This window comes from Phoxinus phoxinus (genome assembly GCF_949152265.1).
Source record: "Phoxinus phoxinus genome assembly, chromosome: 16".
Taxonomy (NCBI): domain Eukaryota; kingdom Metazoa; phylum Chordata; class Actinopteri; order Cypriniformes; family Leuciscidae; genus Phoxinus; species Phoxinus phoxinus.
Window position 1 is genome coordinate 19,569,453 of NC_136891.1, and position 11,720 is coordinate 19,581,172.

Consider the following 11,720-nt stretch of genomic DNA (forward strand, 5'->3'; position numbering starts at 1 on the left):
AATGCTAATGAGCTTTTAGCCAGTGCACAGGAAGTCTCGCCGGTGTGTTTTATGTGGGAAGCTTGCTTGAAGATCTCCATTGTCAGCTGAAATTCTTTGTTAATGCAGAGCTTGAATTGAATTTTTCTTTAAATTGTTTTGACTCAGCATCTCCTCTGAGAAAACAGGTTAAGCTCCCATTTAATTCCATTTGACCTTTCATGTTTTATAGATTGTTGGTGTCACTTCCAATCAATGTGCGGCTCACATTACCATCGCACAGCATTGTTTTGTGTGTAGCGCTAAATTATCTGATGGTTAATCAGGTATATGATAATTAAAGGCAGCTAATCTCAGCTAATTTAATTGAATTACTTTGAATCACAGAATTAGTGATTATGTTGACATTTTATTTAAAAATAATATCATGAAATAATGAGTTTACTAAAGTATTAGCTAAAAATGTTTTAAGTGTTTTGAGTTCCTTATACGAGACATATTTGTTTTTGTGTGTTTGAGAGACTGTTAGGAATATTGCATGAAATTGTAATATGTTGTTAATATTGTTGATTAATCTCATGCAAATAGGATGTGGCTGAGTGAGCTAGTTAACCTGTTAGCAAAGCGATATTCCACTCTTTTAGCTCATCATACAATTATTTTGTCTTATTATTCTAAAACCATTGTTAGTGCATTGTTCTTCCAGTGTAATTTTTCACTTGTCATATTTTCATCAACATTATGGTTTAATTGAACTAGTTAAATTATAAGTATAATGCGTCTCTGTTATTGTAATCGATGACTCTTTTTTTCAAGAAAGTTTCAACTGATTTTCACTTTACATTTTGTTGACAAGAGTCAAACTTGAGTCAAATACTCTCGAATACTCTCAAACTGTTTTTTGAATATGACAGTGAGTTCATGGCAGCATGGTTTCCATCCAGTTGCGAATTTAACTTATGCTCAACATCGGACTATCGCTTAAAGCGTTTGCGAATAAAGCTGCGTTTTCATTCCATGCGTTCAAGAGAACAAAATCGTCACTTTCTGGAAAATTGCCGCAAAATATCTTTTTATCTCTTCTCTCTAATTAGTGTGAGTGACTATATTCAACCATTTGAAAATAGTTTTCTGGTGTTTCCATGGAAACAATCTCATAATATGAAGAGTTCCTTGCAGAAGCGTTTGATTGATAGGCTCTCTCATGAAACGCGTAGCGAAGTGTATTAGATACTTATTAGATCATCATTAACACGGCACACAGCACAACACATAAGCGCTTTCCCCCCATCATTTTCTGTTCAAGAACGTTTTTAAATGGGCTGTTTTGTGGCCATCCTCAGTATGGATGTATGCGGATCATGTCCAGCTCTCTTCATGCGGTATGAATGATTAAACACAACCAGGGGCTTTTTGTCCTCCACAGCTGTCTGGGCTGCTTGTGCAATGTTGAGCTAAGATGAATGTTTTAGATGGAATGTAGTTTTCATTATGAATGATCCTCATATCTCTGAGTTGAGACGGTTAATTAACAATGATGTATTAGTCAATGTATCACCAATGAGAACAGGACCATGGTGCATATGTGCATGGTCGATCCAAAATGATCTAGCAGCTTAGCCAGGTATCGAACATCTGGTAGTCTGACGAAAAAGAGTCGGTCTACTCCGCAGTCATCTTCGCTCCTGTGTACTTGAGTGCCGAAGCATCAGATTCTACAAAACTGTTGGTTACGCTTTACCTCTCTCTAGTTTAGCTGGTCAACCACTTAAACCAAAGTTGAACCACTAATGACCAGCTATAAAACCAAGAACCATGTTTCAGTGGTTTAGCTGATTTTTCCAGCAGCCCAGACAGCATCATAGTGTCTGCCCAGATCCGGCCCACATCTGGGCCGTCTGGATTCCCCGTGTACCAGATGTGGGCCGGATGTCAGTTCAATGGAGACATTTGACATTACATTCCTTATCTTTTACAACAAGGGCGTAGATTTGGTTTGAAAGGTAGTTACAAAAAGGCAGGAGTCAACCCTGAAATTATAATTTTATTTATAACAAACCAGCAATTAAAGCAATGAGTCACAGGACTTGAATCATATTCAACAAGTTGGTGTTAAAGAAGTATAAAGAAAATAAATAATATTGTGCTGGTCTAACTGGTTAACCAGTGTAGTCATGCTGTTCTCAAGAAATATAATATAATTATTTGTAACAATGTAAGTGTTTATTGTCAACGTTGAGCAATTGTATTCATGCTTGCTGAATTAAAGTATTAATTGCTTTAAAATAATCATACACTTTTGAACAGTAGTGTACACCACAATGCCATAATAAATATGATGTACCGTGGTCCTTTAACCATAATGTTGTCCAGGAGCAACTGACCACCCCATGCGTTCTCCTCTCCAGGGAACTGGACGACTACAGACCAGTGAATCTTCTCCCTCCACTGGGTTTATCTCATCTGTACAGAAACCTGAAGCTGTGGTCCATGCAATGAAGGTACTTGCATTACCACACTCACACACATTATCAAATAGCACATATATTTATATATATTTATATATGTATACAGCCGCAGAAACACACCAGTGCCACTCCTGTGAACAGAAACTGAGCCTACAATACACAAAACACACAGTGCACCAAAATTAGACAATAGAGGATTGCAAAACCGTTGCCTGGTCAATTTTTTGCTGTGACATTCAGATGATCAGGTCAGAATTTGGCGTAAACAACATGAAATCATGGATCCATCCTGCCTTGTATCAGCAGTTCAGGCTGCTGGTGGTTTAATGAAGTGGAGGAGATTTTCTTGCCACATTTTGTGTCTCTAAGTACCAACTGATCATCGTTTAAACGCCACAGTCTACCGAAGTATTGTTGCTGATCATCTCCATCCCTTTATGACCACAATGTACCATCTTCTGATGGCTACTCCATGTCACAAAGCTCGAATACTCTCAAACTGGTTTTTGAACATGACAGTGAGTTAATATGGCCACTCATATGCCCTCCACAGTCACCAGATCTCAATCAAACAGAGCTGCTTTGGGATTTAAAGGACGGGAGATTCGCATCATAAATGTGCAGCGAATAAATCTGCAGCAACTGTGAGATGTTATTATGTCAATATGGACCAAAATGTCTGAGGAATGTTTCCAGCACCTGGTTGAATCTGTGCCACGAAGAATTAGAGCAGTTCTGAAGGCAATATAAACAATCAACACACATCAAATATGATAAACAGAAGCGCAAACGCATGAAAACCAACGAATAAAATGTCCCTTTTTCTAATTTAATACTTTTTTCAGTTATTAAATGTATTATCTGCTTAATATTTTGAGAGAAATGTTGAAATGTTTTGAAATGTCTCTCTTTTGCAGGAAATTACATCAACAGTTTGAGTATAAGTATGAATGACTACAGTATATGAGTTGGTTTATAAAATGCTCTTGACCATGTGTTAACAGGTCCTGGAGGTTCATGATAATCTGGACAAGAAGCTTCCAGAAGGAAGTGAGGAAGACCTGAATGAGAACGAGAAAGCCATAGTGCGAGAGATGTGCAACGTGAGTGTTTAATCTTGATTTTTGTTTGTGATAAGACCCATTCACACAAAGCACGATAACTTTAAAGATAATGATAAAGATATAGTTCTAAAAAAACATTTTAAATGGAAAAAGAATTGCAGAGTCCACACTACAACTATAATGATAACATCACAGAGAAACAATATCGTTTTTCCAGCTGATAAACGATAAAATAAACATTGACAGCCAATCAGAATCCATGCGACAGACGATAAAACTGCAGGACTGTTAGAATAAATAGAACCTAAAGTTATCTTTAAAGTTATTGTTCTTGGTGTGAATGGGCATTTAGCTCTCTCTGGCACTCTATAACACAAGTAATCTAAATACTTCAATGACTTCTTTCATTCAGTTGACTCTTTGTTAAGTCTGCATGATTGAAATGTTTAAAGAAAAATGGAAGAGAAAAATGTATTTCAAAACTACACCAATCTAGCCCATAAATTTTACTTAATCACTCTGTCCAGTTCATTTCTATTGAATGTTCTGTAAAGCTTCCCTTCACATGGAAGTGTTACCAAGTGGGTGGAGCTTTTGGAAGGGTCAGTTAATGGACATGTTGACACTCAGAGCTCTTGATATCTTGAGCCAATAGTTTGATCTGTTTGTTGGGCCCCTCTGAGGAATTTGGGAATGAAGGAATCCGGCTCGGATATCTGGCTCACAATAACACCTCTGTGCTTCTCACCTGGAGAGCCTGGCCTGTAGCCCCATTGCCAACACTGTTCATAAGAGTTCTGGATGGATTGATGTTTTGGGGTTGTTTTTGCTTGCTTTCTGTGGGTGGTTATGTTATGGTAATAGCAGTGACTTTTTAAGGCACAATGTAAAAATGTTTTACTCTAAATAGGGTGTTTACACGACAACTATGTACTAAAAATTGGAAAGTTTTTCCTTTGCGTTTAGAAGACAACGTTGTCAAAACGGTTGCCGTTCACACGGATCCGCGAAAACAACTAAAAATGCTGTATTATTCATGCCAGGCGAATAGTTGCGATGTCACTTTGTAAAGAAACACTACGCAGCGCATGACATCACCATTTTCACAAATTAGCATTTTTGTAGTTTACATGGAGATAAAAAACAGTATTTTTTTTTTTAAACATACACTTTAAAACCCGTTTTCAAAAGTATTCAGGCCCATAAAACGTTGTGTAAATGAATGTCCAAAACATAAATTCTCCAATTTTAGTTGAAAATGCCCCCTTTTCCGTCATCTAAAACATAAATAACACTGTTCAATGTAATCTTTAAATTCAAATCTCAGATTGAAAATCCGTCTTGTAATGTGCGCATTGACTTCTAGCATTTAAAACGATTGATTTTAGTTTTTAGTGTTATTTTTTATTTATTTAGACAAAATATTATAGATTATCCTCTGTTTTTTCAGTAAAAAGAGTAGTTAGTGCATCCCTAATTATAGGCTACAAATGATATCTGAGCCTAATTTACATTAGCCTGGATGCCAGACGAATTTAGCCCCGCCTACAACATTTGAGGTCGGGAAGTTCGGTCTGGCCTTGATCCGTTGTGAAGCAACTATGCTCGAACCAGAGCTGTTCGGACCAATCAAACTGTCAGGGCAGATGATCAACAGTAACGTAATCATCCACGTCACCAAAGAGTGCTTGGGTTAAATTCGTTTACAACAAAGATGGCTGCCGCTGGAGAATTGAGATGTGTGGATTCCGCCATCGCGTGTTATAGAAGATATCGACAGCGCTTTCATTTTAAAAGAGGAACAGAGAACCGCGATCAAGGCATTCAACATACGTCACTTACTCCGTTGCTCTGATTGGTTGTAGGTCTATCCAATTGAGTGCAGAGGTTCGGTTGAAATTTTCTTTCCTGGTTCGGTTGAAACACAAGAAAAACACATTTTCTTTCCTGGTTCGGTTGAAACACGGTCGATAATCAAAGCCCAATGGAGCAGTATCAGACTCATATTCTGACTAGAATATGAGTATGACGACGTCAGGCTAAATTTACATAGAAAGGACTGAAGAATGATAACGTGTTTTAAGAGGCAGGTTTCGGACTGCCATACAGCAGCTGTTTCGTGACTCGCCTCTTTGTGTTCAGGTGGTGTGGCGAAAGCTGGGCGACGCTGCAGGATCAAAGCCGTCCGTCCGACAGCAGCTCTCTGGGAATCAGTTCAAAGGTCCTCTATAGCAGCTCTAGCGTTCCTCCTGTTCACCCAACATGAAACTCCAGCAGGGCCACACTGAGAAACAGCTCACAGCAACAACGGGCAACACGAACACTCCCGTCCACAACGGCCATCTTCCATGTCAAGTCCTTTGGAGTCGAACTTGGATCACTCCACACCAGTTTTCAGATAGTAGTTTTATATTCAGTGAATCCGTGAACATTCAAAGCAATAATCCACATTTAAATAACATGGTTTGACTATTAATTATCATTTTGCCGTGATGGATCTTGTTTGAATTTATGGACTTGGCCCAAATGACACCAGTCTTCTATGAGCCAACAGTCATTGACAGTTACCCAACAGTCAATGCGGTCACTCCACAAAGGACGGTGTAATTTGGGACAAGGCCCATGAAGTGTTTATGACTGGCAGCTAGTCATGTTCAGTCAGTTTGCCTCATCTATATATTTTTTACCGTTTTTATTTTCTTATTCTTTTACATAACCGATGTCAGAAAACTCCTTATTGTGTCCTTACGATCTTCTAGACAACGTTGGGTCCATCAAACTTTCAGAGCAAAGTGATAAGACTCACTCACTCCACTGTTCTGGTGCCCTTTCTGTGCATCAGTAACGTACAGAAATGACTCTGAAAGACAATGTAAGATATGTACATAAGCTTTAAATCACTTTATTATTATGTTGTGGTCTTTTTAAGTCTTTTTACTTTTTGTAGCGGCTGTTTTTAACTCAACAGCGTACAGGGTTTCTTAACAGCGCAACACTTTTTAGACGATGCAACTGAGACACAATAGCAGCACGATACATGCTAAATATGATTTTTCCCTGTTCCTGTATAATAAATAAAAAAGCTGGCGGTCACAACTGAAATTAATTGTTTTTATGTTTAAGATGTCACATTTTAAAACGGTATGCTGTGCATTCTTGACAATCACGTCTCTCAGGTCTGGGGAAACTACAAGTGTAAATCATGTGTCTGAAACAATATATTTGTCTCTTTTTCCAGCCTTTTTGTTTATGTACATGATTACAGTTGGTTGAGAATGACACTCCAGTCCATTTTTATTGGTCCATTAACAGTCAAGACTAATATATTGACAGAAATCATTAATGTTTAAAGATCTAAGCTGTCCGGTTCAACCTTAACCTTATTAACCTTCAAATCTAAGACTTCTGAATTCAAAATGAGTTACTTTTTAGGAAGTAATGCTATATTGTAACACTACTTTTAAAAGTAACTTTCCCCAACACTGCACACATGCCTTGCACTGCTTTGACCTCCACATGAATGCATGGCACTTAACGGTAAACGGTTTAAACCGAAGGAGGTTTATGTTTTAAAAAAGTGGACAAGTGCATCAATATGTCCTGCCCCAATTTAATACTTCACCCCAGGAAACCCCATGCTCTCAAGCATTTTCATACTTCACCCCATGCTCTCAAGCATTTTCATCTTCAAGGTATTTAGGTCGTTGTTGCAGGGAGATTCTCTGTCCATGTCAGTATTATTGACTGTTATTTTGGATGAAAAATCAGAACGCCCACCATTCACAAACTTATTCATGTTTCCCACCCTTTGCTTGTTGGATTATTCAGTATCATGGCTAATTTGATAACGTTTTCAGTTATTAATGTGTAGTATAGCACTTCCAGCACAATATAACACATTTTGTGTTTAAATTCCACACATTTACCCTCAAAAGTCTGCAGGGCCTGCTATTGGGCAGAGAACAAGCATCAATCCTAAGTAGTGGTCAAGGTCTGGATATAGCAAGTGATGTTCAGCTAATATAAATGCATGTCAGCAACAGTTTAATGTATGTATGTGAGTGTCTTTTACCAGATTTTTTTTTCCGAAGTCATAAAAAACTACTGAGCTAACCAAGTTGTAAAACAGGCATGCTTATAAATGAAATACTAAGGCTGTGTTCAGAATGCAATACTAGCATACTGGTTATTGTGCAATATGCTGAATACTAATATATATATATAGAGAGAAATGTTAAAAAAGCTAACAGTATGTAAAACAATCACTCTAAAAAATGCTGGGTTGTTTTAACCCAATGTTGGGTCAAATATGGACAAACCCAAAAATGCTAATTTAAAAATTTAACCCAATGGCTGGGTTTGTCCATATTTGACCCAAAATTGGGTTAAAACAACCCAGCATTTTTTAGAGTGTACATACAACCATAAACAGTAGTATCATCATATGGAAAATCCAAGACAGCAACATAGTGTCGGCCCAGATCCGCCCCACATCTGTGACGTGTGGATTTAACGTGTAACGGATCTGGGCCGACACTATGTTGCTGTCTGGGATATTTCATATTCGAATAAATTGCAGCTAATTCCAGTTTGATCTTCACACTACAAATGGAAGGTTGAACGCACTGCATTGTGCGATTTCACAATATTGTGATATTGTCTTCTTTGTTGTATACTGCATTTTGGTAAATATATACAGCAAGAGTAATATGTTAGTAAGCTATTCTGAACATAGCCAAAAAATGTTTTAACAAATTGATCAGAGGTGTTTTCTCTTTAGGGAAGAGTGCATTTGATTGGCTGGCATGAGTTTTGACCCACCTTTGTCACAAACATGAGAAGTCACTGTTGTTAATGAAAGGAGTTGCAAACAGATCCTATTCCGATTCTCTTGGGAAACGGTCTGAACACAAAGCCATGATATTTATATTTTTGGATGATTTTATTTGGCTCATGTGCTGCCTCTTCTGTGCACGAGGTTTTGTTTGAAACCTACGCACCAATACCCTGTGTTGTTTTATTGTGTAAAACCTCTGAGGTTTATCCTGTCTTCAGTATTAATAGGTGCAAGCTTGGCTGCAGGAGACGTCGGGGTGATATTTTATGGCAGAGATGTAAAGAAAGAAGTTGTACAAAGTGAACCAGGCCGATTTTGTGAATAAAATAAACTTTTGCTTTGACTCGTGCACGTTTATTTATGTAAACAATACAGACTGTTTCAGGGCAACTTTACAGTAATAAACTGTTTTTTAACAGTGTCAATGTTTCAGGGCAACTTTACAGTAGTAAACTGTTTTAACAGTGTCAATGTTAACAAGAAATCATCAATTATAAAACAACTTCAGTTTCGCCCAGACAGCAACCTAGTGTCCAATGTGAAAAACCAGTGTTACAATGACTTTATACTCTTTGTTTTATAGCAACAAGTGTCTAGAACCTAATCCAATAAATTTAAGATCAACTAAACATGTACTTTATGTAGCATATTTAGTTCAGTGGTTGTCAAATGGTGGGTTGTGACTGAAAATGGATTACAAGGCTGATCTGATAAGGTTTCCAAAAACAGTTTGAAAAATACTGCGCATAGTTGTTGTCAAAAGTGAGGTGCAGATTTATGTCACTTGCTAAATTAAGATTTTATAAATAACACTTACATTAAACAGCGGTTTGTGCTTACCACATTTCTTTGGTGAATTATTGGCTGCGTATTTTGGTATATATTTTGGTACTGTGGGTTGCCACTTGATGTCCAATGTGAAACTGGGTTCCAGTTCACACGCCAATGCAAGATAATAAAATAAATGTTTGAGAATTGTGCCCCCTAATGGCAATAAGGGTAAATTACTTATTTTCACACTCATCTCATTGACAACCTCACAAAATTCAAAACAACATTTGAACGTTGGTAGCTTTTGGTAATCACTGTATTATGACCACAAATGTTTAATTATGTGAATGCTTTGCAACATGCTTGGTAAACACCGACTTTTTTTTTTTTTTTTTTGCTAAATAAAACTAAAATAGATATGTATGTGGCATTGCATTCCATAAGGTTTATATCTTTTATTTTTAAAAGTGCTTACACTTATTTGTTGGTTCAAAACTGTCATTTGAGCTATAGTTTTATAAATAATTAGTTTTATAAATAATTATTTTAGTGCAGGGCTTGCTTGCTTGTACTTGTTTTTTAAAGTCCCCCTGTGGTGAAAATCAAGCTTTTAATGTAGTTTATATGTCTTTGTGATGTTTTTTAATATGCTTTAAGACAAACCATGTGCAAATTCATGTCAACACCATTGCTGAGAATTTTCTCCTTAAAATTGCAGTGAAGAAAAGACAGTCTCAAAAACACGGTTTGAAATCGCTGGTGTTTCTGACGTCACAAACTACCTCGTAACCAATCAGATCAACGTGTGATCGTCAACGAGTGGATCTCTGAGCTGGTGTGAGTGAGGGGAGGCAGGGCCCATTTGCATATTCATAGAACCGCGTATACTAAATGAGGCAAGGGTGTAATAGAGTTACATTCAAGCTATTTTAAGGCATTAAGAATTTTTATTCAAGGAAAAAACATTTAAATAAGTAATTTTGGTGATCAAAGATGAGTTTAAGGGATAAAATGATTGACTACAGGGGGACTTTAATTATTATTATTTTTTATGTAGGTGAACATTATACTAACGTTAATATTACAATGCAAATGCACAATTGAGCAAATTTATTTAAACAAAGGACAAAAGACACGAGAATAGTTTCTATAAACTATTCAAGTTTTCATTTAAACAAATAGTTAGCCTGACTGAACAAATAACTTCATTAGTCAAAAACAGATCAGAATGAACTTTCTTGACTTGAATGTATTTTAACTAATGACCTGTTTAATAAACTTTCACATTTGCTTAGTTATAATCAGTTATAATAAAGTGTTCAATTTAGACACTGATCAGCCACAATATTAAAACCGTGTTAATATCTTGTATATCCCCCTCGTGATGCCAAAACGTCTCTAATGTATGGACTCCACAAGACCTCTGAACGTGTCCTGCAGTATCTGGTACCAAAACATTAGCGACAGATCCTTCAAGTCCTGCAAGTTGCGAGTATGGATTGGATTTGTTGGTTCAGTACAACCCACAGTTCAGTTGGATTGAGATGTGGAGGTCAAGCAACACCTCTTTGTCTTGTTCCTTTTTTTATGTCTCTCTTATCTTGACACACCCTACTGAGGTCTAGGAGTATTTACTATACTACTACGTATAGGCCGTATCCAGATCTGACGAAGGACCTTCGCCTGGACCCGATGTCAACGCAGTGCTGAAGTGCCAACTAGCCTCTCCTGGGATGGAGGATCCCTTTACCACTCTACAGATAAAGCATTGTGGAAAATTTGCGTATCTACCCCGTAGTGATAAAATAAAATAAAATTCTGTATCAAATTAATAGGCTTGGTTTGTAGGGAACAAACATGCACACATACAGTATATTCAAACGCACATAACTATAGAATTAATTCTTGATGCGCACGTGAGCGCCATCAGCGTTTCTCACAGGTTCGCGTTTAAAGTCTGTGTAGAGAGAACAGTGTCATCTTAGCGGCCCCTAATTTAATAACAAATCAACCTTTCGATGGAAGTGAATCAATCAAAATTAATTTTATCTGGAAAATAACATTATTCAAGAACCTCTATAAAGGCAAAACAATCTGTTACCTTAAATTATACGTGTATCTCTGTAAAGCAGCTTTGAAACAATCAACATTGTTAAAAGCGCTATATAAATGAAGATGACCTAACTTGACTTGACTACTAAAGGCCTAATGAGTTGAATCTGGTGTTTTATTGGCGAGACGTCTGAAATGTGCTGTGCTGGGGTACTTCAGGAACAGGGTTGGGAACCACTGCAATGTCCTGCTGAAAGAGGCCAATGCCATCAGGAAACTCCATTGCTGTGAAGAGATATGCTTTGTCTGCAACAATATTTAGGTAGGTGGTACCTGTCTAAGTAACATCCACATGACTGAACTGACTTCAGCTGAACAATGACGCTATTTACAGCAGATTTGAGTTCTGTTTGAATAATTTTCCTGTTATCACTGTAAAGCTGCTTTGAAAATCTGAATTGTATAAAGCGCTATATTTATGTTGACATGAATTCCAGCACCCAAGGTTTGGCCGCATGCACTTTCGGCAGTGGATAGGGGTCATCGTGG

General features: G+C 37.3%; 1 protein-coding gene across 4 annotated transcripts in view; it reads left to right on the forward strand.

The window, feature by feature from the left end:
- The window catches only part of ccdc85cb (coiled-coil domain containing 85C, b), a 51,130-nt gene extending 42,440 nt beyond the window's left edge, over positions 1-8,690 (forward strand). For 2 of the 4 annotated variants that reach the window (XM_079639183.1, XM_079639182.1), the window contains exons 6-8: positions 2,388-2,480; positions 3,452-3,550; positions 5,654-6,747. In XM_079639183.1, coding sequence (XP_079495309.1) covers positions 2,388-2,480; positions 3,452-3,550; positions 5,654-5,743 — 282 coding nt within the window. In that variant the 3' untranslated portion in view covers positions 5,744-6,747. Of the gene's footprint in view, positions 1-2,387; positions 2,481-3,451; positions 3,551-5,653 lie in introns of all 4 variants that reach the window. The other 2 variants (XM_079639181.1, XM_079639184.1) reach the window with 2 other exon arrangements.
- The last annotated feature ends 3,030 nt before the right edge of the window (positions 8,691-11,720 follow it).